Source organism: Indicator indicator, chromosome 2 (assembly GCF_027791375.1).
Source record: "Indicator indicator isolate 239-I01 chromosome 2, UM_Iind_1.1, whole genome shotgun sequence".
Classification (NCBI taxonomy): domain Eukaryota; kingdom Metazoa; phylum Chordata; class Aves; order Piciformes; family Indicatoridae; genus Indicator; species Indicator indicator.
Window position 1 is genome coordinate 14,443,324 of NC_072011.1, and position 22,597 is coordinate 14,465,920.

Here is a 22,597-nt window from a genome sequence, read left to right on the forward strand (position 1 = left end):
TTTAATGTAGAGTGCACTGAGCTAGATGCATGAATCTTTAAATAGGCTTTGAAACCAATACCCCTTTCATAATTAGTAAATTCACAGTTAACGGCAGTAGGCTTAGAGGTGAGAGAAGGGTCGAAGTTGTTCCAGTTGGACTTCCAGGGAGATTCTCTCTTCAAGAACATCCTATAAAAGAAAGATTTTTCTACTGACTGTCCAGAGAGGATTGATATTTTAAAATTTCCTTGTGCGATCAAGACTGGTAAATGTCAGCTTCAGTTTTGAGACCTAACATCTTTTCTAGAACGTTGATAACTCCTCCCAGAGCTGCAAACCCAGCTACACTATTTTTAAATCTAGTCTAATATATTAATCTAAGCTCTCATCTCAGTTCAAGGATGGCAAGCTCGATTTTCCCCACCACCCCTGAGTTTTTCCCCTTATGTAAATTTTATACACCATCAAATGGTAACAAATGAAATTCAGACTTCATAGTTTTTCAAATGGCCTACCTTCCAGTCCTGACAGCATCACATTGATTTATGCTTACAACTGATTTTTTTACTATCTTAAGGCAAGAAAGGTTAAGAAGATGGCAAGAGAAAGAAGCTGCCTACAGATAAACCCTAAACAATATGAGCTGACTTGATAAGCAGGTTGCTATTACTGTTTTTAAGCTGCAAGTTTTGCATTTAAAAATACTTTTTAAATTTTATTAAGACTTTAAGGTTTGATTTTACTTCAGAAGCAAGTAAACTCCTTCAGATACTCTCAATAATGCTTTTTAAGTATCTGACCACAACAGCTATCTCCAGCTGGGTTGTTGTTTTTTTTTTTGTTTGTTTTCAGCGTAGCTGAAAGCAAATTACACTGAAAAATATATTTTGCAGTAGTAAAAGTGTCCTTTCTAATTTCACAAAGTTTGAAAATTAGGTATATTCTATGATCTACAAAACTACTAAATATTATATATTAGTGTCCTCTACTATGTCTATTTTCGGTTTGCAGAGATGCCTGTTATTGTGCATCACTCAAGCCCTCTCAGGCTCTCCTCTTAAAACAAATAAAAATTCTGGAATTACCTTTAGTTGCTGCTGTAGTTCACTATTCAATCTGGCCAAAACAGTGTTGGTTTCCTTGTTACGTCTGATTGATGCCTGAATTGCCTTCTTGTCTTTCCCCACTGATCTGAGAATATATTAGGAGTATTGTAGTAAGTCATTGCATCACTTCAGCTGAACATTTCATTTAAAATTCTCCTTTTTTTAGATGAGCAGAATCTTCTTTCCCAATTTTTAACTTAATACACTTAATTTTCCCTCTTCTGCCTGGCTTGGTTAATCTTGTTTGTTTGCATGGAAGCTACACATATTTGGGTTCAATGAAACAGCAAACTGCACATTTTAAAAGCTTGTCATAATCAGTTTTCTGATGTCCCAACACACAGCACCACATTTGTTTATCTCGAAGTGACTAATGTAATAGTCTGCTCTCATGCTAGGACATAAAGACTGCACATTTTGGACTGTTCATAGCAGCAACCATTACTTAGAATAAACACTACATCTTAGTACTTCCACCACTCACAGAAGTTAAAAAGAGTTCATACTTCAAGATCTCTAAAAGGTCTCCCAGCAGGAGAGGCTTCAGAACGATCTTGTTCAAAAAAACCCGAACAACAATCAACCAAACAAAACTCCAAACCCCCAAATCATTTAAATTGTTGAATTAATCTAAATTCAAACATGGAAATTGTTTGTAGCTCCTGGAACAGAAAGTGTGTATGGTGTTTAAATGTAAATTTTCCAGTAACAGATGTATTTATACACTTCTTGGGTTACCTAGGAATAGATGGCTGTGAAGCAAGAACAGCAGCTATGACACCTGTTTTCTGTGTATGTTCCTCAGCTTCAGGTCTTAGCTCATCTTCTGATTTTAATCTTCTGCGAATAGGCTTTGGTGGTGGAGCAAGTGGGGTAGTGCCTTTACCCTAAAGAGGAAAACACAACCTATTAGTTTTCACATATCACGTTTTATTTGGATTATAACATGGTAGCTTCTTTGTGTTAGACGTTCTTAAAACCAGTTACTGAGCTAACTGAATTTACAACCCAGTACATATTTTCTGGTGGACATCTAGCTGCATTCTCATACAGCCTGGAAAAACACTGACAAAGAACTGTGCAAACACAAACACCATGGTACTACCAAGAGTTGCAAATCTGCATCTCAGAGGATGCTTTCCCTTCAGTAATTGTCTTTAACGAACAAAAAAAAAAAAAGGCATGGGTTACCCAAGTTCTGCACTAGCATTTATGCTCCGTTTTGAAAATTTGAACCCTTATTACATATCTTAATTTTCTGCTATTTCAATAATAAAGCTAATTATTGACATCATCTGATGCAAAAATTCACCATATATATGCCCGTCTAAAGCACATACTGGACCTAAGCAAACTGGGTTCAAGTGCAGGAGTGCTGTTGCAGACCAAAACAGACACAATTTCATAGGTATCAGACAACTGTGCACTCCTTCCAAGTATACATAACATACCGCACTAGTGGGGACATTAGCAGGTGCTTTGTCTTCAACTCTTCCATCTGCTTTGGCAACTCTAAGAGAACTTGCAGAATCAGAGGACTTTTCAACCTAAAGGAATATAAACTGTATTTAGTAAACTACTACTTAACATGTATTTAATTCAGTAACAGTTGTAATAAGTACAAGTATGCTGTGCTTCTGATAGTTGAATATAGTTAACACCTAAAAATCCAGTTCAGCTTTTCTTTAGAAGCACAAGCTAGAATACAACAATACATGCTTTGGAGATAACTCATCTCAAATTAACCTGGTCACAAGCACTGTTGTGGGCTGCGAGCATCTTACAGAAAAGGTGCATAAGTAAAAAGCTGTACTTACAGAATCAATAGTCAGATCTGTCATTTGATACAGAAATTAAGATTCAACACTGGCTCTAAAACAACTGATGACAAAGTCACCTAAAAGCACTCTGCTCTCTGGCACTGTATTCCTGATGTTGGAAGACCTCTGAACAAAGTCAAAGGCCCAATGTTATGAAGCACTGTGTAGCACAAAAGAGGCTGTGGCCTCATGATAAACTGCTACAGCTGTTTCTACTATCACATTACCACCATTACCTTTTAACTGGCAAAGCTTAACCCCTCCAATGCAACACAATGTGACTGTTGGCCACCCACCTCAACACCAAGTACAAAATCTGTTGAATTACATCAAGAACTGAGAAAAAAATAGTTTCTTCTGCCTAGGTGTTTGCCAGCTACTAAATGTGTGGCAGTGTGTAATGTAATTACTCTCTAGTGATGGACTGGGCCACCATAAAAAACTCCCACTGAGTTAAAATAGCAGAAACAAGTTTTAACAAAGTCTTGCAACTGTTGGTGGTATTAAGCAATTGACAAGATTTTCACTTCAGCTCACCTGCAACACTTCTGAGTGCGTTTCAATTTCATCTTCTTCCTCTTTGTTTACACCTGAAACAGCAAATGCCTCAAACTGGCTGAAGTCTGCAAAATTTGGCTGTTCTGGTATCTGTTGAGGTGAGGTACTGGTATGAGCTATCAGGCCTTCAGCATCTACTGGGCGATGCACATGAGGACCTGCACCCTGCAATAAAGTAAAAACCAAAACAAACAAAAAACCCACCACCAAACCCCAGTTTTAGTGACATTGTTCTTAACATAGTTATCTGATGGAAAGAATCTCGTGAGACAATAGCATGTGACAGAATGTGTCTCTTTAGTTAGACAAAGATTCGTATCCTGTCGGTAGGACAAAGTGCATCTCATCCAAGGTTCAGACAAACTACAACCTGTGACTATAAAACCAGAGAAATACTTAAGAGAAAAGAAAGTTCTGTCAGATGTGCTGTAACCCAAAGAACAAGACCAAAGGTAGACACACCATAGGACTAGATACTCATTGGACAGAAGATGTTTCTGCTGTAACAAAGCCCAGCCTAGCTCTGTTAGGCTTGATACAGATTTCTAGTTTAGATCCATAGGAAAACAGGCTTATGTGGCCACAGTGTATGGAGTAAGACTCTTTCCTTGCTGAAGATTTCTGAATCCGTTGACTGACTTCAGCTGATGGTTACCCATATTCTAACAATTAACTGCTGCTGCAAAACAACTGAAAAGCTATTTTATCCGTCCTTTGTTAGATCTGCAAGCAGATGAAGGATTCATCTGGTTGAGACAAAGAAAAACACCTTTTTCTAGATTTGTTTTCTACCAGATCAGCTAACTGACTTGATCCAGGACTGCAAAGATCAACAAGTGTATGACAAAGGAAGAAATAGGATAATTTCTTTCAGGAGCAGGTATTTTATGTATAGCCTGTGCCAGACAGATGGAGGACAAACACTTACTTCAAAAAACTTTGAAAGACTACTCTCTCAATCTGTGTTACAGTTCATTACCTATACAGGGACAGGTAATGAAATGAAGAGTGACTTTCATCTTTTTTCCTACAACTCAGAGCCACTCATTACTCCTCAGTCTTGACTGTAATCCCTTCCCATGGTTCTGCCAGAAGGAGTTCTTTACTCAGAAAAGGCTAGCATTTGGCTATAGTCTAGGTTTTGCCATCATTCACATCCTGGTGGTTTCAAAAAATACCATGCGGTGCTACTCATTTTAGAGATAAATTAAAACTCAACATTAGATAAAAATGATGCACTGAGTAAGAGTACGGTTTTTCAAAAGTGACAACATCACCTGTGAAGGCTGTGGTCTTGGAGGCACTGCAGGGGGATAGGCAACAACTCCAGTTTGTTGCTGTCCTGTAAGAGAGGCATCACATTTGACCGAGATTATTACTCTTCACACAATAGTGCTATCTAACTTATTGACTTCTCAACATGAAGACATCCTGCATTTTGTCTATGTATCAACCTGTCAGATAGAGGACCATCATTGTAACGTCATATCCTTTCAAATTTGCAGTAAGACAAAATAAGGAATCAGACCATGGAATCATTCCAGCTCCAAGTATGGACATGGTCATACTCTGCTGATCTTAGATACGTATTTTGCTTTTACCCTCATTATATGCACTTAGCATTTTCTCATACTTTGTGATCCTGAGCTGAAAAGTCCTAACAAGTCAGGAGTACAAACACAGCTTTACAAGTGATCTTTAGTAATTTCCTCTGAATTGAAATACTTAGCATCCATCTCTACTACATCTGATAATGAAATGACTCCTCTTGAAAATTTACTAGCAGTTGCAATTCATTGCATGGGGGTGGCCTACCAAAACATTATTTCCTGACTTTGCTTCTCATTCATCATCCAGAGGACTACAATGTCAGCAGAGTTTAGAAGTAAATTATTTGGTTAAGCAGAATACAAATTTTAATATAAAAAAAAAAGAAATCCCAACAACACTTCCTGCTTTTTCATTCAAAAGCAATGTATTACAAGCACACTCTAAATCTTTCTTTAGATTGTCTGCTTTCAGAGCATACATGTTGCAATACAGGAACACAGTATGTCTACCTGGGGTAACTGAAAAGGATCTGTTCATATCTAAAGATGATGATCGAGAGTGAGAAGGATGAGGCCTTGGAGGTGGTGGCGGCGGGGCAGTGTTATCTGGAGACGTTCCTGAATGCGATCTGCAAAACATATAAGCTTCTGTAGTGATGGCAACAGCTATGACAGATCTTTCTTCAAAGTATGCAATTAAAAACAAAGTTTGACAGATAGATAAGAACCTGATTACCGCTGATTTCAAAGATGGAAAAATCAGTATTAAACTTCTGGTATTTGTTGATTTCACAATCTTTTTATATTTCTATTTACTTAAATCTGTTATGCAAATTATTCTTGTATTACAAGTAGTAATTTATCTTTGAGAAACCAGTAACTTGACACACATCTCAACCACTTCAGGAACAGACAGTCCTAAATATGGTAATTCCATCCAGATGATAGCCACTATAACTTGCAAATCATGTAAGATGTAGTCAACATCCTGATTAGGTTTGAAATGGTTACGTTCAATATTTCTGAAATAAATATTAAGTTTCTGTTGCCTCCATGTATATCGAGCTCAAGCAGTATCTCAGGGTATGAGACACCTGTTTAATTCTCTGCCTAAGTCTTCCAAACCAAGATTCCTGGGTAGCATCTTCAGAAACTTTAACTCATTCTTAGGCAGGATCACCATCTAGTGGATACCTGTTGTAAGTTCATTGAGCACAGAGAGAAAAAGGACAGGACGAAGTACTGCTCTAAGTGCCATTTGAGTAGGATTTATTGTATATGTAATTTAAAACATCTTGCTGAAGCTTCTTAAATACTGAAATCTAAGCAAGATGATTTACTGAATCACTAAAATGCACACAGCTACTCTAACTCAAGTAAATGACAAAATCTTTTCTATGCTGACTTCAGCGACATTCTTCTGTAACTATCTTAAGATATAAAACTGGGAGAGATAAGAGGTACTTAAGTTTCACATAAACCCTGAAATCTCTGAATGTATGTCTAGACAGAAAATTGCATTATCACAATAGAAAAATCTGCTTGCTTAATATATGAAGCATTGTCATGGAGAGTAGCACAAGCTGACCCTCCAGCTAATGAAACACAAATCTAATTACACTGACTCTTAGGGACATCCTTCTACTTAGTCCAGTACAAAAGGCCCAAGTATGATTAAAAACGGGACAAAGTGGTTTGAAGACACTTCTGAAGTATTATTGCAGAACCACATAACTGACATAGCCTGATCAGTTTTTGCCTTTTGAAAATACAAAAAGTACTCTACGCTAATGGTAGGGTTAAAGATAATGTCATCTCTACAGATAAAGTTGCAGCTGATAGAAGAGATATCAGTGGAAGGAAGAGAAAGTAGGAGAAAAACATCTTTTGAGTGGACACTGCCAGATTTGTACAGATCTTCTTGTGCCATAAAGTGACAACTCATCTGAAAGCTTCAGTCCTCTACGCAAGTTCAGCAAGACAACCCAACCCAAAATTAGAGATTAAAAGAACATGCTGGAAACCATGTTGATAGTGCAAAAACATACACAGGAGCATTTGCCATTAAGCAAAAGTAGAGAAAAGAAATTTTCAAGCTGCTGTACTGAAAGGCAATTGCAAATCTTCCTTTGCTGTTGAAGTCACCCTAATTATTTTTGGTTTGAAATTTACTTCTGAAACTGATTGTAAGGTGGTTAATGGCATAGCTGTTTTTTTAATCCTATTCAGGCAGATTTAATGGGAACAATTAGCACCAGCTAGTACAGCACGTTCTCTTATGTTAAATGATGCAGTTGTTGGTTATGTGCTCAGATAGCTTCCTCCAATCCCTTAATGTATGTTTGACCTAGGATTGCCTTTCATTTTATAAAAGCCCACTATTTAAAGAGACTGAGTGGGATACTTCTAATTTATGTTTTATTCTTCTTTTATGCTATGAAGTCACAAGGCCATTTCCCATTCACAAACGCCTAACGGTTATTTTTAAAAATGTAAGAATTTTTTTTCCAAATAACATCACCTGTATTTCCATTCCCTTGTGTTTAAGAAGAAAGTCTATAGACTTCTGACTGAATGTGGAGTAATATTTGACTGACCAATCCCAAACAACTTTTTAGAATACATTATTTTTCATTTTCAGTTTACACATTACCAGGTGCAGCATAATGCATTAGAAAGCAGACTGCCTTCAGATTCCCCAGTGTTCAAGTTAAGAACCTCTTTAGCCATCATTTTACAAGTTAGCTGTCAAACAATCAGAAGCTCTAAACAGGCTTCTTTTAACACCTTTTATGTGTTTGGTTTTTTTTTTCAGTTGCTATACTACTGACCGTTGCCGTGTAACAGTGCTTCCAATCTGCTCTGGATCTGAAGTATAGGAGTCTGAACTGCTGTAACCGTCTGCTGGTAAAGGAAAGTACAAAGTTTACACTTGTTTTGCATCATTATAGGTAACATATTTTAAGTATCCAATTTTTATTTTAAAAAAACGTTTACGTCCTTGTATTGCTTCTCTGTAAATTATCATCTTAACAGGACTGAAAATCCTCAAGTCTGAATGACTGAAGGATCCAATACACACCAACTCCTCTTGCCAAATAATATAAGTTGTTACTTACTACTGGGATGTACTTAAGAATAAGCAATGTCAATAATGTATTCAAAATAGAAAACGAACTTTCCATAAATTTTAAACATTTGATATTGTATAATTTCAATCTAGCCAATAAGAGAAAGGGATAACCAAGGAAAAAAAAAAAAAAGCCAAGTAGTAGGAAATGCTTGATTTTAGAAGCACTGAAGGATTGTTAAAATTCTTAGAAAAAGGGAAAAACATGTAGAGCGCACAAGCAAATTCAGTAGCTTTGCTACTACTGTAACCTTTAAGGCTGGTAGTTAGCTCTGGTTTGGACTAAATCTTTACAAAAGCTTTTAGCCTTTGATTAAAGTCACCTATAAAAATTACATCATATAGACAGCTTCCTCAGGGATGCTCTTGGTCTTAAAAGCTGTGCAAACATTTTTTTTTCCCCAGAAATGAAGTGTCTAACTAAAATCACAAAATTTGTGTGGAGTGAATATAGACAAAAACGTTATCTCAGGGCAATTTATCACAAAGGATTATTACAGAGCACCTGATAAAGCACAATTCAAGGTGGAAAGTCACCAGGAGCAATGATATTCACCAGATTATTTAACCTCCTAGGACCTTTCTTTTTTCTCTTAACTGTAGATACATCAACCTAGCGAAGTTGGGTGGAGACCTTCCCCATGTTAGGTCAGCTAAGGCATACACTATTTCAAGTTAATTTCAGATTAGAAGTTACTTTGCAGGTTTACTGCTGTGTCTCTATTCAGTGAGTGCTATGGAAAATTAAAAGAAAAAAAGAAGACATAGGAGTGCCTACCATGAGGTGGCATTTAAATTTTCAAGTGAATTATTTCACGTGAGAAAATTAATTTCTAAGCACAAGTTGGTTACATGGTATATGAAATTATCTCTCTCCAATCCAAACGGCTCTAGTACTGGCTCAAGCCACTCAGGATGTAATATAAGGTAGTCAAACAAGAATTCATATAATCACACTTCTAGAGAGGAAAAAAGCAACCCCTTTTCAACTGAAGATTTTGATCATTTCAGTACAAAATGAATGAGTTAACATTGATAACAGAAGCAGCATTTTTAAACCAATTTCAAAGGCACTTGGATAGTAAACAGTTTTAATCATTATATAAGGCAAAGGACAATTACTTAGCAAATGTAACCCTTCATAGTGTACCAATATTGGCTAATCTAAACTCATGAGTTCAAACACAATCTTTAACACAACCCTTTTTCAGTAGTTCCAGTAACATAAGTGTGACAGTCAGTCAAAGGTCCTATTATCAAAGACAGAGACTTGTGCAATGTTATTTTTGCCCTCAAGGGAGGTTTGTACTTTTCAATGTTAGTTAACACAAGTTAGTCTCTAGCTTTGTTCGTATTTCATTAGAAAGGAAGGTGATTTAGATTATCCTCCCCTTTTGACTGCAGTATTCATGCTTTTGTTTATATCATTTAGCACGAGTCTCAAATAACATTCATCAAATTGTTATTAATGAGAAAGTAGCATATTGCTTTAAAGTTAGAACAATTTGGGGAAATAGCAGTTCTTTATTCTGCTTTTATTTTTGCTTGCATAATAACAATTTAAATGCTATGGGTGTCAGGCAAGTAGAAGAATTACTGGCAAACTTCTCTAGTTACCACTTTCTGAGGTTACAGATCCCTTCCCCTTTGTTCCAAATCACACAGCTCACAGAGAAAGGCAACTGTGCAGTGTCTATGCCAACTGAAGTTTTTATCTCACGCAATGGAAAAGTTTGGCCCTACTTCCTACCTTAGGTCTGAGCTGCTATTTACGAATTTCTAACTTCCAAGCTGAATTACTGTTGATGGAAAGCATGGAAAATAAAGACAAAATGCTAATTTCTCAACATCAGTATGATGTTTATAAATCTTCATTAGTTCTCAGTTCAAACACTATTAATATATTGACCCAGCAACAGTAAACTATGTGGAGTAAAATAATTAATGCGCACCTACATTTTGATCACTAAATCTGTACTTCTGTACAATGCAGAAAAAAGTGAACCTATGAATGAAATACTATAGAAGAAATATTTTTGACTATCCATTAATGAAACAACACTGATACCAATACTTACTAACTGTATTTCCAGCTGTAAATTTTACAGATGAACTCATTTTATTTTCTTCTGGGAGATCAGGTGGTTTCACAAGTAGTGGGCTAGTAGGGTTAGCATGATCTAGATAGAAAAACAAATCCAAATAAACAAACTAGCCTAAAATTGTATTGTAACACTTTTGATGTGTGAATTATTTCAACTTTGAAGTTTTACATTGTAGTATCATTGTTTCTATTTCTCAGCATTAAAGAATTGGGAATCTCTACCTATTTACAAGGTTTAAAAGAAACATATTGTGGATAATAGAGTTTAATCTCATATGTTGAAGACTGTATGAGTTACATGACTTCACAAAATACTGACTGATGGGGACACATCTATAAATTCTGACTTCACTGTTCCTTAAAGAAAATTATCAAACCATCTTTCTTTGTACTGACCACAGTATTTAAAAAAGCACCTGCCAATACTCCCAGATTTCAAACTAATACATGCAGCGTTTCTGCCCACAGAAGAGCAAGGTTTATCAATGCAGGCCATGTTCTCCATCTTCAAAGTCTCCTTCAGTATTTAATAAGGAAACACAGACACACTCCCCGAGGCCCAAATCAAATCTATATAATCATGCTCCTAAACTACTCCAAGCAGTGATCTCCTATAGATGGTGCAACCACTCATTCTAGCAAATGGCCAATTCAAACTCTGCACCTATCCGAACAATATTCCAATTCTTAGTCCCGAGAATCTCATTAATTATGCTGGTTAGAACTCCAGATATACTCTTCTAGGAAAAAAGAAAGTTAGTGTGTTTAAGAACATAATACCAACAATAATCATACAAAATTTGCCTCACAAGCAAGAGAAAATATCCTACCACTTCCAGTTCTTTTAAGCTCCATTTCCTGCATGTGGATTTTGCTTGGAGTCATTCTTATGGGAACTGGGTGGACAATTGCAGTGTCCTGTGGAGGAGATCACAGAATTAAGTGATGTTAGCTTTAAATTGTTCTATTAAGATTCTCTGACACCATAGAAATGCCACTTCTAGACATAATTTTGTAAATTTGATTTGTTACACAGTTCCAGGGAATTGTTCTGTAAGTTGAAGTTTCTCTCTTTCTAAGGTGTAAGCTAGCATAATACTTCAAAAGGGCACTAGAAGTGTTTCTATAGGTAAACAGGACTTGAATTTCACCAGATTTCTGGAGGATATGTTAAAGTGCATCAAAAACAAACGAACAAACAGGTAATCCAAAACTCAACCAAATCTACACAAAACCCACTATCTCTGAACTTCACTCTTCAGCTTAACTTAAAATGTCTCAAAAAGTTATAGCCTCTTTATATAGTATGAGTAATTCTCTACAGAATAGGCAGTCTGCAATTGTAAAGTCTTCTAAACCTTGGGATCATGAACCCTATGGAATATCTCTCTAGACAGGTGCTGACCTCACTTTCAATTTGTGGTTCAGACAGGGGACCCCATTTTTAAATGTACTTCATAAACAGCTCTTTCTGTTTGGTCAGTGTAGGTGGCTTAAAATCTCAAAATTTTTGTTTGTTCACAAGTAACCTAAAAGTATGAACACATCTGTCTGAGGGGTTTGGGTTTTTATTGTCATCAATATTCAGAATACATTAATGGGACAGTAACACCACCAAAAAATTCCCAGATTGTATTCTGTTCCCAGAAATAACAAGAAACTTCAAATTACCCTTGTATCAGAAGATTCATCTCTTCTACCTTCTTAAGTAGATCAATTTCACCAAGCACAATGTATTTACAGTAATATTTTTTTGAAACAGTTTAAAGTGACTTGCACTACTCTTGTTGCAAATGTAAACTTAAACCCACTTTCTAGTCACAGCTCAAACACTCATTGAACCAGGCTTTTAGCTGTAACTTTAAAATACATCTTTTCCCCCCTTCTTCCTCCGTTGTAAGTTATTCATACTGTACTTTGTGAAAGCAGGAATGGTTCACTAAATCAGTCCTATGCGTCACTGCTGAGTCTGCTAAATTAAGAAGTCTGCACACTGCTGCTTAAATCTTGCTGTCATTTTTTATCGTTTTTATATCAAAATAAAGACTCCAAAGTATCTATTCTCAAAGTGGTACCTTAGCAAGCATCAGAGATGCTCACGGTTCTTTTTTATTTTTCTCACCTACAAGGATTTTAAGAAAACAATTCCAGAGGGCAATCTCCCAGTGTATTTTTTTTTTTGTATTTCTATTGAATTTGTTCATACACATGTGCATATACACATCTAGAGTTTTCCATGTATCACTGTTCAACTTTTGAGGGTATCAACAACAACAACAACAAAACACGTTCAAGCTTCAGTTTTCTGTCATTTACTAATTCTGCATAAAAATATATTGCTCTCTTATTGCAGAAACAAGACAGAGATAGTTCTTTAGCATCAATAAATTATACACAGTAAGAAACAACTAGAAAGTGATTTCCATCATGTTTACTTCATCAAAACATATAAATACACTACCTTTAAACCAAAAAAGTCTGCCTCAGACAAAAATGCTGGCTTTCACTTTAAGTAGGACTAAGTGGAGCACTGATGTATTTAAAATATATGTATTATGTATTTTTCAAAACTATCCTTTCTAATACTAAAAGCAGTAAGTATTTATTAGGTATACCTATTATATTTCATTATATAACCAAACGGACACTAACATTGTAATTAAAATAAACACTAGGAGTGGTCAATCTGTAAGAAAAGTGGAAGGAAAACAGCAGCTTAGTACTGAAACAATTTTAATGCATTTCAGAACTGCTTCAATGTCACACTGAGAAGTTTAAAACCAGCAGAACTTGAAACACTGCAGTGAATTGCTAGCTCCCAAACTTGGCAAGATATTTAACTATAATCCTTTAGAGCACTCCTCACTGAGTAAAGCATTAAAACAGCACAGGATTAGCTGCAGGAATACTACAAAGTAACTTAGTGAAAACATTAGAAAGACGAAATATCACAGCCACTAAAGATTGTGCAAATCAAGCTCCGTAACACGAAAACCTGAAATAACACCGAAGAAAAAAAATCTAAAATGGAACTGGTTGATCACTGGGAGTGGCCCTTGCATTGACTTACACATTTATTTATATTTTAAATACTCTGTGTAATATAGACTTTGATAGCAGTGTTCTATTACATCAAAATTGAGGTGAAAAAGCATTCTTTGCACTCAGATATTAAACATAAGCAGCACTAGAAAATTTGCATTCCTAAAATAAGCAAAAAAATTAAGATGCTTGCCACCATTCCCCAAAAAGAAGTCTGTGGAAACATGCATAATAGCTAAATACAATGAATGGAAATTCAGTGTTAATAAAATTAATTTCAAACAAGCAAGCTAAGTGATTGACTTACAGGATCAGCTGGTGCAATGTTAGAATCAAATTGGGTCAGAGTTTGTGAGCTTGAAGAGCGTTCGCTAAATGTCTCCCACTGCTGAACAGACAGAGGAGAGAAGTCAGCATGATGAGAAAGATGGAAGTAAAAGATCACTGAGGAGATTTGGCATAGTAGTTTGGAGGTTGCACTGGAAACTATTTGCACTGGACAGTACTTGACTTGGTAAGCACTCTAGTACACAGTTTCAGTCTGAGACTGTTGGGTGACCAAGTTTGCCATCAGTCAATATTAATCTTTCCATTCACATTTTGTAATGAAGATACAGGTGTGCCATCAATACAGAAGTACCTTCAGAGTTCATGCTCACCAAGGAAACTCACACAAGTGAAAAAAATGGGTAAGCCATTCAAGTACTGTAAAGATAAAACCAGTGACACGTGTATTCGCCATTGTAAAATCCACAGAAAGGTTCCTCAGCTTTGTAGCTGCCAAATAAACACATTTTGTGAATGCCAGTTTTCTTACAATATCCCAGAGAAATGAACACTGAGTACTCCAATCATACCAGTTCAGCTTGCCAGTGCAACCCCTGAGAAGTGATTCTATGCTGTAAAAGAGCATTTTTACAAATCTAAAAATCACCGTCAAGGCAAAGAATTAAATTCAAACATACTGTTGATTGCTAAAAGCAAACAAGTCAATCTCTGAACAACTTTGTAAGGTGTAAGCATGGTGTATCAACACACAATTATCAAGCGTCCTCACGCTTGCTAAGTCAAGCTACAGCCACAATTGGATCAAAGTACTGAAGTACATAAAATTAAGTCTGTGATCCAGAAACCTGATTACAAATCATAATAGGAATGCTAAACTCGTTGTATTTTGGTAAAATAACAAGTAAATATTAATGATGTTTCAAACACGACAACAAAAATGAGAAATACAAGAATTTTGGTGCTCAGAAAATTTGATTAAAATGATGTTAGTATGCTTGTGAAAACAAATCAATATTCTTGTCCCATCTCTATGGGCAAATCAAATGTAAATGATCCTAAGATACAGGACAAACTGTACAGTGTTAGGCAACCTAGCATAGTTCAATGTAGAGAAACACATATTTAATGAACGGCCTCTACGTCAACCTGGTCTAAACGGGTATTTCAGAAACAACTCTTTGTGGACGTAACTGTTCTCAATCAGCTAAAATTAAATTAAGAAAAAGATTAACTGAACTTGTAGTGATTTCATGTGTGGTCCCACTCCTTTGCAGAGACAGAGCCTTATCTTCTGATTTCAAACTTTAAATTAATGCAGATAATGGGCAAAATGTAACAAAACCTTTTTAGTAAGGATGCAAGTTTTCCCTTCCTAACTGCTCTATCCCACTCCCTATTTTAAACAGTTTGTCTCTGTGTCACCCCACCCCTTCATGAAGAGGTAGATTTTAGCTATACAAACCTGCTGAGTGAGCCAGTTTTTACTAAGTCTAAAATTTAATGGCCGGGGTTCTTGCCAGCCTTTTCCCCAGTTTGGCCTCTCTCGTTTACACAGCTGCTTATTTTCATGAAACAAGCATTAACATTTACTTTCAGACTACCACTGCCCTTTTAAACTTGGCTTGGCCAGTGACTTCAGAGTTACCAGTGAGACTGGCAAACAGAACACTTGATTACACTGTAATCAAGTACTGCTGCTTAATTTCTTTTTTTAACCCTTCATAAAGATTTACAGCACCTATGTTATAGTTAAACCCAATGTTAAAATATTATTTCTTAGAGAGATGGATGCTGAATTTACCTTTTATTGTATTCCTCTGAAGTCAAACTGCAGGACAGTTTTTAATTGTCCTCAGACTCCCCAGCTGGGCACAACGGAGGACCAACATCTCCTGAATGCCCTGACTAATATGCTATTGTTCTCTATCCCAAAATACTACTAGAAGCTAGTTACTGCTAATGCTCTGGCTAATAGAAAGGTACATATATTAAAGATGTACTGGACTGTATCTCAAACTTTTTGCAAAGTTTAAGAGCTTTGACAATACAACTGATTTGCTAGCATAAAAGTCCTATTAGCTGAAAACTAAAAATATTTGTCCTCTGCATTTGCAAAATTTTTTTTCAAAAATACTTCCAAAGGATTACTAGGAAGTAGAACTCACAGCAACCTGAATCACTACTAAAAGAACACCAAGGCAACTGAACCAAAGTGTAACAGTTGCAAATTCAAAAGCAAATCTCTGTATCTTTGTCAAAGCTAGTATGACACCAGACTTTACAAAAAAAAAAAAATCAGTAGACTTTACAATTTTTTTCTTAAGCTCTCAGAACTAAGTGCTCAAGCTTGAGGCTAGATGGAAAAGATGTATGAATCAAGAAAAGTGATGAGTGAAGAGGTAAGAGTGTGAAGCAAGCAGTACCCAGAGTAAGGTGGACTTTCATGGTGCTCTTTATTCTGAAGTTTGAGACTGATGCCTCCATCCACACTTGTGAGCTTATAGTAACTAAGCTGGGAAACTGGAGTCTAAAAACCAACTATAACCTAGAAAGTACAGAGTAAACAACAGTTTTGATACTAATGGGGATAGAATGTCCTGGAAAGGCAGATGATGCATAGCTTTTCCAAGCAATTCATTTGGTGATGACAGCTATAAGAGATTTTAAGAGGAAACAGACAGGTGCCTGCAGTAACACCAAACTCTGAGGACTTCAGTTTAACTAACTCATGCCAAAAGAAAATGCCAAGGAGCAAGAAGCATGCACAGCAATATAGCTGAAAAATCAGAAATTCTGTGTTAGAACAAAAAACTCTTAATAAACATTCACATCTTAATTTAGTAGTTAGTATATGGTAGTACACCTAGTGTGAGAACTTTTCCAAACCTCTTGAAGTTTTAGTAGATTTTCATCAATAGAATACCACATTGTCTATCCAAATGGACAAAGTCAGTTACTTAAGACAAGATTTTGGCTGACAGAATGGTCTTTAACCTTGTTCTGCTACTGCGATTACCCCATTCCCTTGGTTTGAGTGGCATTGGACACTGAAGGAATCTGTTCGATTGCAATTCAGCTTACCAAATGATTAGTTTATTGAATCTTTATTGCAAACACAAAGGAATGTATCAATGCATCTTTAAAAGCAGCTGCAGACACATACAGCTTTTGAGCATCAACTGACTATCTGCTCACCTCCCTAAGAAATAACTTCCTACCAGGAAGTCTTATAGTCACTCTGTCAAATAAAAGAACTAAGAATCACTAATTCATTTCCTACATTTATGTGGTAATGACACCAGTGTGAGGCTATCATTTGCACTTAAGAAGAACAGCAGACTTTACAAAGACCTTTCTCCTGGGAGAGGAAAATTCCTCTGCTCCTAACTTTAATCCTAAAAATCTGCTTGTCTTCTGTTTCATACTGACTCTCCTTTGGTTTGTCTGTATTTTTTACTACCAATCTCCTATTTACCTAAAGTCTAACTATGAAAGAAGAAAGCCACAAAAAGGATCTTTCAATAAGAGAGTCAGGTAAGAATACTCAGCTACTGAAAGAAGTATCTTAGATGTTAAAACAAGTTTTAGATTTTTCTTGAGAGTCTCAGATTATTAAAAAGGTTTCAAAGTATAATTCCAACATTCTTTCCTTTTTTTGCTTCCCTTATAATAAAAAAGGCCTACATCATATTTGTGTTATGGCTACAGTCAGGAACTCTAATTCAAGTCTCTAAAGTAGCTCTTAGAATAAAACACAGGTTTGCCCTATGTCAAAGGCAGAATTGTTAAAACAGACCAACAAAAACAACCTCTAGGAATCAGCCCCTTATAGGCTTTTCAAACAATGAATATATGTGGAAAAATATTAAAAATTTTGTTCAGCAACTTGCAGTTCCAAATTCTCACAAAATATGGCTTTATTACATATGACTGCGTATATAGCAAAGCGGTATATAAAGTATGAGAAAGCAGCAGTACATAACAGTAAGAGTTTAAAACATACACAAATTCAGTCAACAGCTGTCTTCAGATTCAATTTGGAGTCTCTGCCTCCGAAAGAAACCCAGAGCTGACTTCTGTACACTACTGGTCAGATGTTTTATATTTAAGAGCCCATCAGAAGCAACAAAAAAACCACCCAAACAAGAACCTGACCTAAATAAAAAAAATATCAGAAACTAATTCAGCTTTAAAAAAAAATGCTATGAGCACATGTTGTTATTAATATAAATTTAATTACCATTAAAGACAACATATTAAATAATAGCTTGTCTCACAGCGAAGACAAACATCAGAAGGAAACCATTGCACCTTTTTCACAATTTAACATGCTAATTTCTTGCCAACTAATAATCAACAATCCACAATTTAGTTATTGACTAGCAATGAAAACAACTCTTAAATAGAAGTGCTAACCTCACTGCTCTGATTCAATTCAGGCCAGGTCTGGTTTAGGGATGGCATTGATGGAGACTTGCTTGGAGGTGCTTCTGCTGGAGAGCTGGAGTAACCTACCTCACCAGTCTGTTCTCCCACTTCTGAAACGACAGGAATCACTGTAAGCCTAAATTGTGAACTGCATTCAGTTTACTCTCAGACAAGTTGTTCTCATCTCATTAAAGCACCATTTGTTTTCTTCTTTCCCAAGTGTTACTTAACAGCAGACAAAACCCACTAATTCAAGTCAAATATCCTATTTATCAGGTGCTACTCTTACTCTGAGGATCTTTCTGGAAATCAAACATTGAAAATTATGGTGTTGGCTTTTAAATAGCATTTTTCAGAATTTCATTTCACATAGAAATAAATGCAATTTTTTCTTACATTGAGAAAACATAATTAACTACTATTTATTACATCAATCCCAGCACTGAGAAGTTTCACAGACAAAAGTACTTCTTGTATGAAAGATTAAATCAAAACTACTATTACAATGCAAACACAAAGCAAATATACGAAAACAGGGATGGAGAAAACCATTCCCTTAGATTATTCCCCAAAGATTATTTAAAACAATGGTAAAACATTGTGTAAAACAATGGTGTTTCCATTCACTACATTTTGCTGCAGTCTAGCAGCTGTCACATTACAAATGTACATTGTTACTGTTATGTCAGTTTTTTCTGAGCTTTCAGCAAGTACACTTCCTTAGAGGAACACTCCTCCATGATGTAGCACATTTGTTTTTGTTCTGTTCAAAGTGCAATAGAATTGGGTACATCTGAACAACAGATAAAGCATTCCAGTAAAATCCTGCTTACAGTGTCTTCTATTTTGCAAGACACCACAATACAAGCTCAAAGGTAAAGCCTCAAAAAAAACGAAGTTTGGATTACAATTGTGTAGTGTAAGTAACGTGAACACTTGAAAGAGGGACTGAAAAAGTAGCTCAACATATTATCAAGATGTTTGCAACCTAAAGAACTATAACTCTGAACAATACAGCACAACAGGAGAGATGGCTTAATTAAATTATCATTTAAAAGACTGCTTGATAGATGTGATTGAAGATGACTGCCACAAGAACATGTGTAATACACTGTACCAAAAACTGATTAACGTTTAGAAAAAAAAATTGGATTTAGACTCCTGAAGAGATGAACTCTACAGCCTGCTCTTCTGCTACAATAGCTCAATACTCTGCCTGCTGTCTTCCACTCAGAAAACTCCTAAAAAATTCAGTGTCAAATTGAACTGGAAACACTTGCAATAGTCAATGGTGACCAACTGCACCTTGGAAAATCAAGAACCCATTCTTGTCTCCAAAGTGCCGCTTGGGACAGTCAAAACACTGAAGTCCAAAAAGAAATTAATTGTCCCATCTTGGGGCCAAGGCAGACAGAGGACAGGAAAAAGCCACACACTGAAACCAGTAATTCATCAAAATTTCAAGGTTTTGTTTTTCCTGCAAATGACCAGACATCAGGTTGAGACTCAGTTTTCCCAAAATTGTGCTCAGCACCTAGCATCTTATGTACATGTTTGCAGAGAAAAGGTCTTCACAAAGTATTTCAACAGAAACTACATCTAATACCTGCTTCTGGGAAGGAGGGAAAAAAAAACAAACCCTACATCAAGCTGATATTTACAGGCTCAATGATTTCACCAAGTAGCCAAATAACATGTTGTGCTTACTGTACACAAAATAATATGCTAATTTCAAAATCTGCCAGCAGAAAGATAGTTACAACTCGTTTTTCTATTAAAATTCTGCTGAGGAAGAAAAATGACCAACTATATGGATTCTTTATGATACAATAGGTATATGTCATGTAACAGACAAAACTAGATGCAAGACAAGACCTACATGTTAATGGGTTTGGGACACCTGCAGTTGGTCACATAATAGATTCACAAGCGCTGATAAGGGAGAGCATGACAGAGCAGATGACCAAAGTTCTTCCCTCCCTCTGAGCAGGGATGAAGGGTTCTGGGAGCCCTATGTTACTTTTTCTTCTGCTGGCCACTAGTTCAAAAGTCAAAATGCAAAGAGACAGAAAGCTTCAAGGACCAAGCAGAAGTGCGGAAGATCAAGGAGAAAGTTTCTAATTAAAGGACAAAATTAATAATGGTATTGTTAACACTTGAAATAATATGCAAGATGGCGATTTTTTAAAATATTCAAGTAATTCACATTCTTCAACAGTTGAAAATATGCTATTGGCAACCTGGTTAGTATCAGAAATAGTGTGGCCAGCAGGCCTAAGGAAGCAACTGTTCCCCTGGACTCAGTGCTGGTGGGGCTACACCTCACGTGCTGTTTAGTTTTGGGCCCCTCACTATGAGAAAGACATTGAGGTGCTGGAGCACATCCAAAGAAGAGCAACAAGGCTGGTGAAGGGTATGGAGAACAAATGTTATGATGAGAACGGAGGTCGTTCAGCCCAGAGAAAAGGAGGCTAAGGAAAAACCTCACCACTCTCTACAACTACCTGAAAAGTGGTTGTAAGGAGGTGGGGGTCGGTCTCTGCTCCCACATAAGTGACAGGACAAGAGCAAATGGCTTCAATTTTTAACCCGTGGAGATTCAGATTGGCCATTCGGAAAAATTACACAAATTAAAGGGTTGTCAAGCCTTGGAACAGGCTGCCCAGGGAATCAGTAGAGACACCATCCCTGGAGATATTTACAATTTTCTTTGTGATTGTATCCTGTGAAAAAAGGGGCCTCAAAAACTCTCTCAGGTGTCATACTTCACAGTTTCTATGCCTGAGAAGGCTGTTGGAAACAAGATTTACTGAAACAGTTTTTACAGGCACTAAAAGGAAAATTACAGAAATTTTACCAGTTGATCTTTCTAGGCTGGTTTACAGTCCTTAAGTTGAACCTATGTAATTTAGCATGTACATTAGCCTGCACACAGGCCTGTGAGTAACTTTTAAATACAAACAGCAAAGAGATTTGGAATGTTTTAACTACAAGTAAAAGTACAGCCATGTCAGTAACATCTCCTAAAGCATTTAATTAAGCATACAAGTTCTGGTGATAGATCATGTTAGGTGCCAGAAATGAACAGCTATTTCTAATAAAGGTGTCTCAAATTAAAAATAAAACTCATCTAGTTGATTTGATAAAATTCAACAAGTTTGCAAGGACTATCACTTTTCCTTTTAGTGACAGTTCTTTCAACAGCAGAATCAAGTATCAATCACAACTCTTACACAGTATGGTAATTCTTTGAAAATTAACTAGAACAAGGTAGCTGATTTAATGCCAGAGGAAATATTTTTATTTTTTTTAAAAATATGAGTAGTTTTCCCTCAAATTTAAAAACCACTTTGTACCTCGAAAAAATAAACCAAAGTCTTGTATTAACAAAGTTGCTTGTAAAATAAGAACAATAAACTGACAGCTAACACGTTTTGGTTTAATGCCAAATTTTTATAAACATTAGAATTTCCAGACAACTTCAGCTGAATGATAAAATCTTCCAAATCTATCAATGAAAGCAGCAGGAGATTAGGTGCAGATACAGTTGTGGGGTTTGGTTGTTTGATTTTTTTTCCTGGGTTTTGTTTGTGGAGGTTTTGTTTGTTCATTTTTGGTTTGGGTTTTTATGAAGTAACAATGGTTTATACAAATAAATATTTCATTTCTCATCAAGGTTTATGCTTGACCATCACCTTAAAAATCAAACAGAATAGCTAGGTTTTAGCCTCTTGATAGGTATTCACCCAGTTAATTGCACATATTTCTTATCAGTGTTTTGGCCATAGCAAAATGCTTACTTAAAACAAAAACAGTTCAGCTACAGCTGACTGCTTTGAGAAGCCAAGCTTCTCCCACAAAAAATGGTTTAATTATTAAAGGAAAGGAGGTAAGAGCTACAGTATCTAGTTGAAGAACTCAGTGATTGTCAGATGAAAGTCTCTGACATCCTACAAACACAGCAGGCAGAAACCCCCTTTTTACTAAATCAAAGAAAATCCTAGGAAATCATAGAAACTGTATTCTCACTGTATAACATTGACTTTGTAAGCAAAGATTGCTTGTTAAAAAGTAACCTAAAGCAGTTTTCAAATATCCAGTTTCATTTACCTGTTTGAAAATAGAAAAAGGAAGATGGCCACAAACATTCTGGGTTTTGGGACCAAGCATTTTGGCATGTATTAACAAGCAGTTCAACAGTTTATCTGGAAGCAGCCAAAGGTAAAGGACTGCGAACGGAAACAATAGGTGCCAAAACAATGGAGGAGAAATCCCAGTGTCGAGTCAGTAGAATTATTAAAAAAAAAAATCTTTGCTGCTGAGCCTGTATTTAAACTCCACAATACTAGCACCAAGCCCAGGAATATTTTAAGTACCTTCAAGACTTAGAAATTCATGCTGTATTTTCAGAAATAAGGGTGAACAGAAAACACATTCATTTGAAAGCAAGTTCGAAGTATATATAGCTAGATCAGAATCTGGACTACAATAGCTGATCACAATGTAATAAAAGCCATACTGTGACAATTTTGTTTTCCTTAACTTTTCAAGGACACTAACGGTCAGTGTGTGTACTGTTCCAAATAACA

The 22,597-nt window shown here is 36.2% G+C and overlaps 1 protein-coding gene across 4 annotated transcripts in view; it reads right to left on the reverse strand.

Moving 5' to 3' along the window:
* REPS1 (RALBP1 associated Eps domain containing 1) overlaps positions 1–22,597 on the reverse strand; it is a 59,172-nt gene continuing 36,575 nt past the window's right edge. The window contains exons 9-20 of one of the 4 annotated variants that reach the window (XM_054392367.1): positions 17,997–18,118; positions 13,600–13,680; positions 11,081–11,168; positions 10,225–10,326; positions 7,848–7,917; positions 5,527–5,645; positions 4,744–4,808; positions 3,446–3,631; positions 2,540–2,635; positions 1,827–1,975; positions 1,068–1,173; positions 1–171 (exon numbers count right to left, since the gene is read on the reverse strand). In XM_054392367.1, coding sequence (XP_054248342.1) covers positions 103–171; positions 1,068–1,173; positions 1,827–1,975; positions 2,540–2,635; positions 3,446–3,631; positions 4,744–4,808; positions 5,527–5,645; positions 7,848–7,917; positions 10,225–10,326; positions 11,081–11,168; positions 13,600–13,680; positions 17,997–18,118 — 1,253 coding nt within the window. In that variant the 3' untranslated portion in view covers positions 1–102. Of the gene's footprint in view, positions 172–1,067; positions 1,174–1,826; positions 1,976–2,539; positions 2,636–3,445; positions 3,632–4,743; positions 4,809–5,526; positions 5,646–7,847; positions 7,921–10,224; positions 10,327–11,080; positions 11,169–13,599; positions 13,681–17,996; positions 18,119–22,597 lie in introns of all 4 variants that reach the window. The other 3 variants (XM_054392360.1, XM_054392375.1, XM_054392383.1) reach the window with 3 other exon arrangements.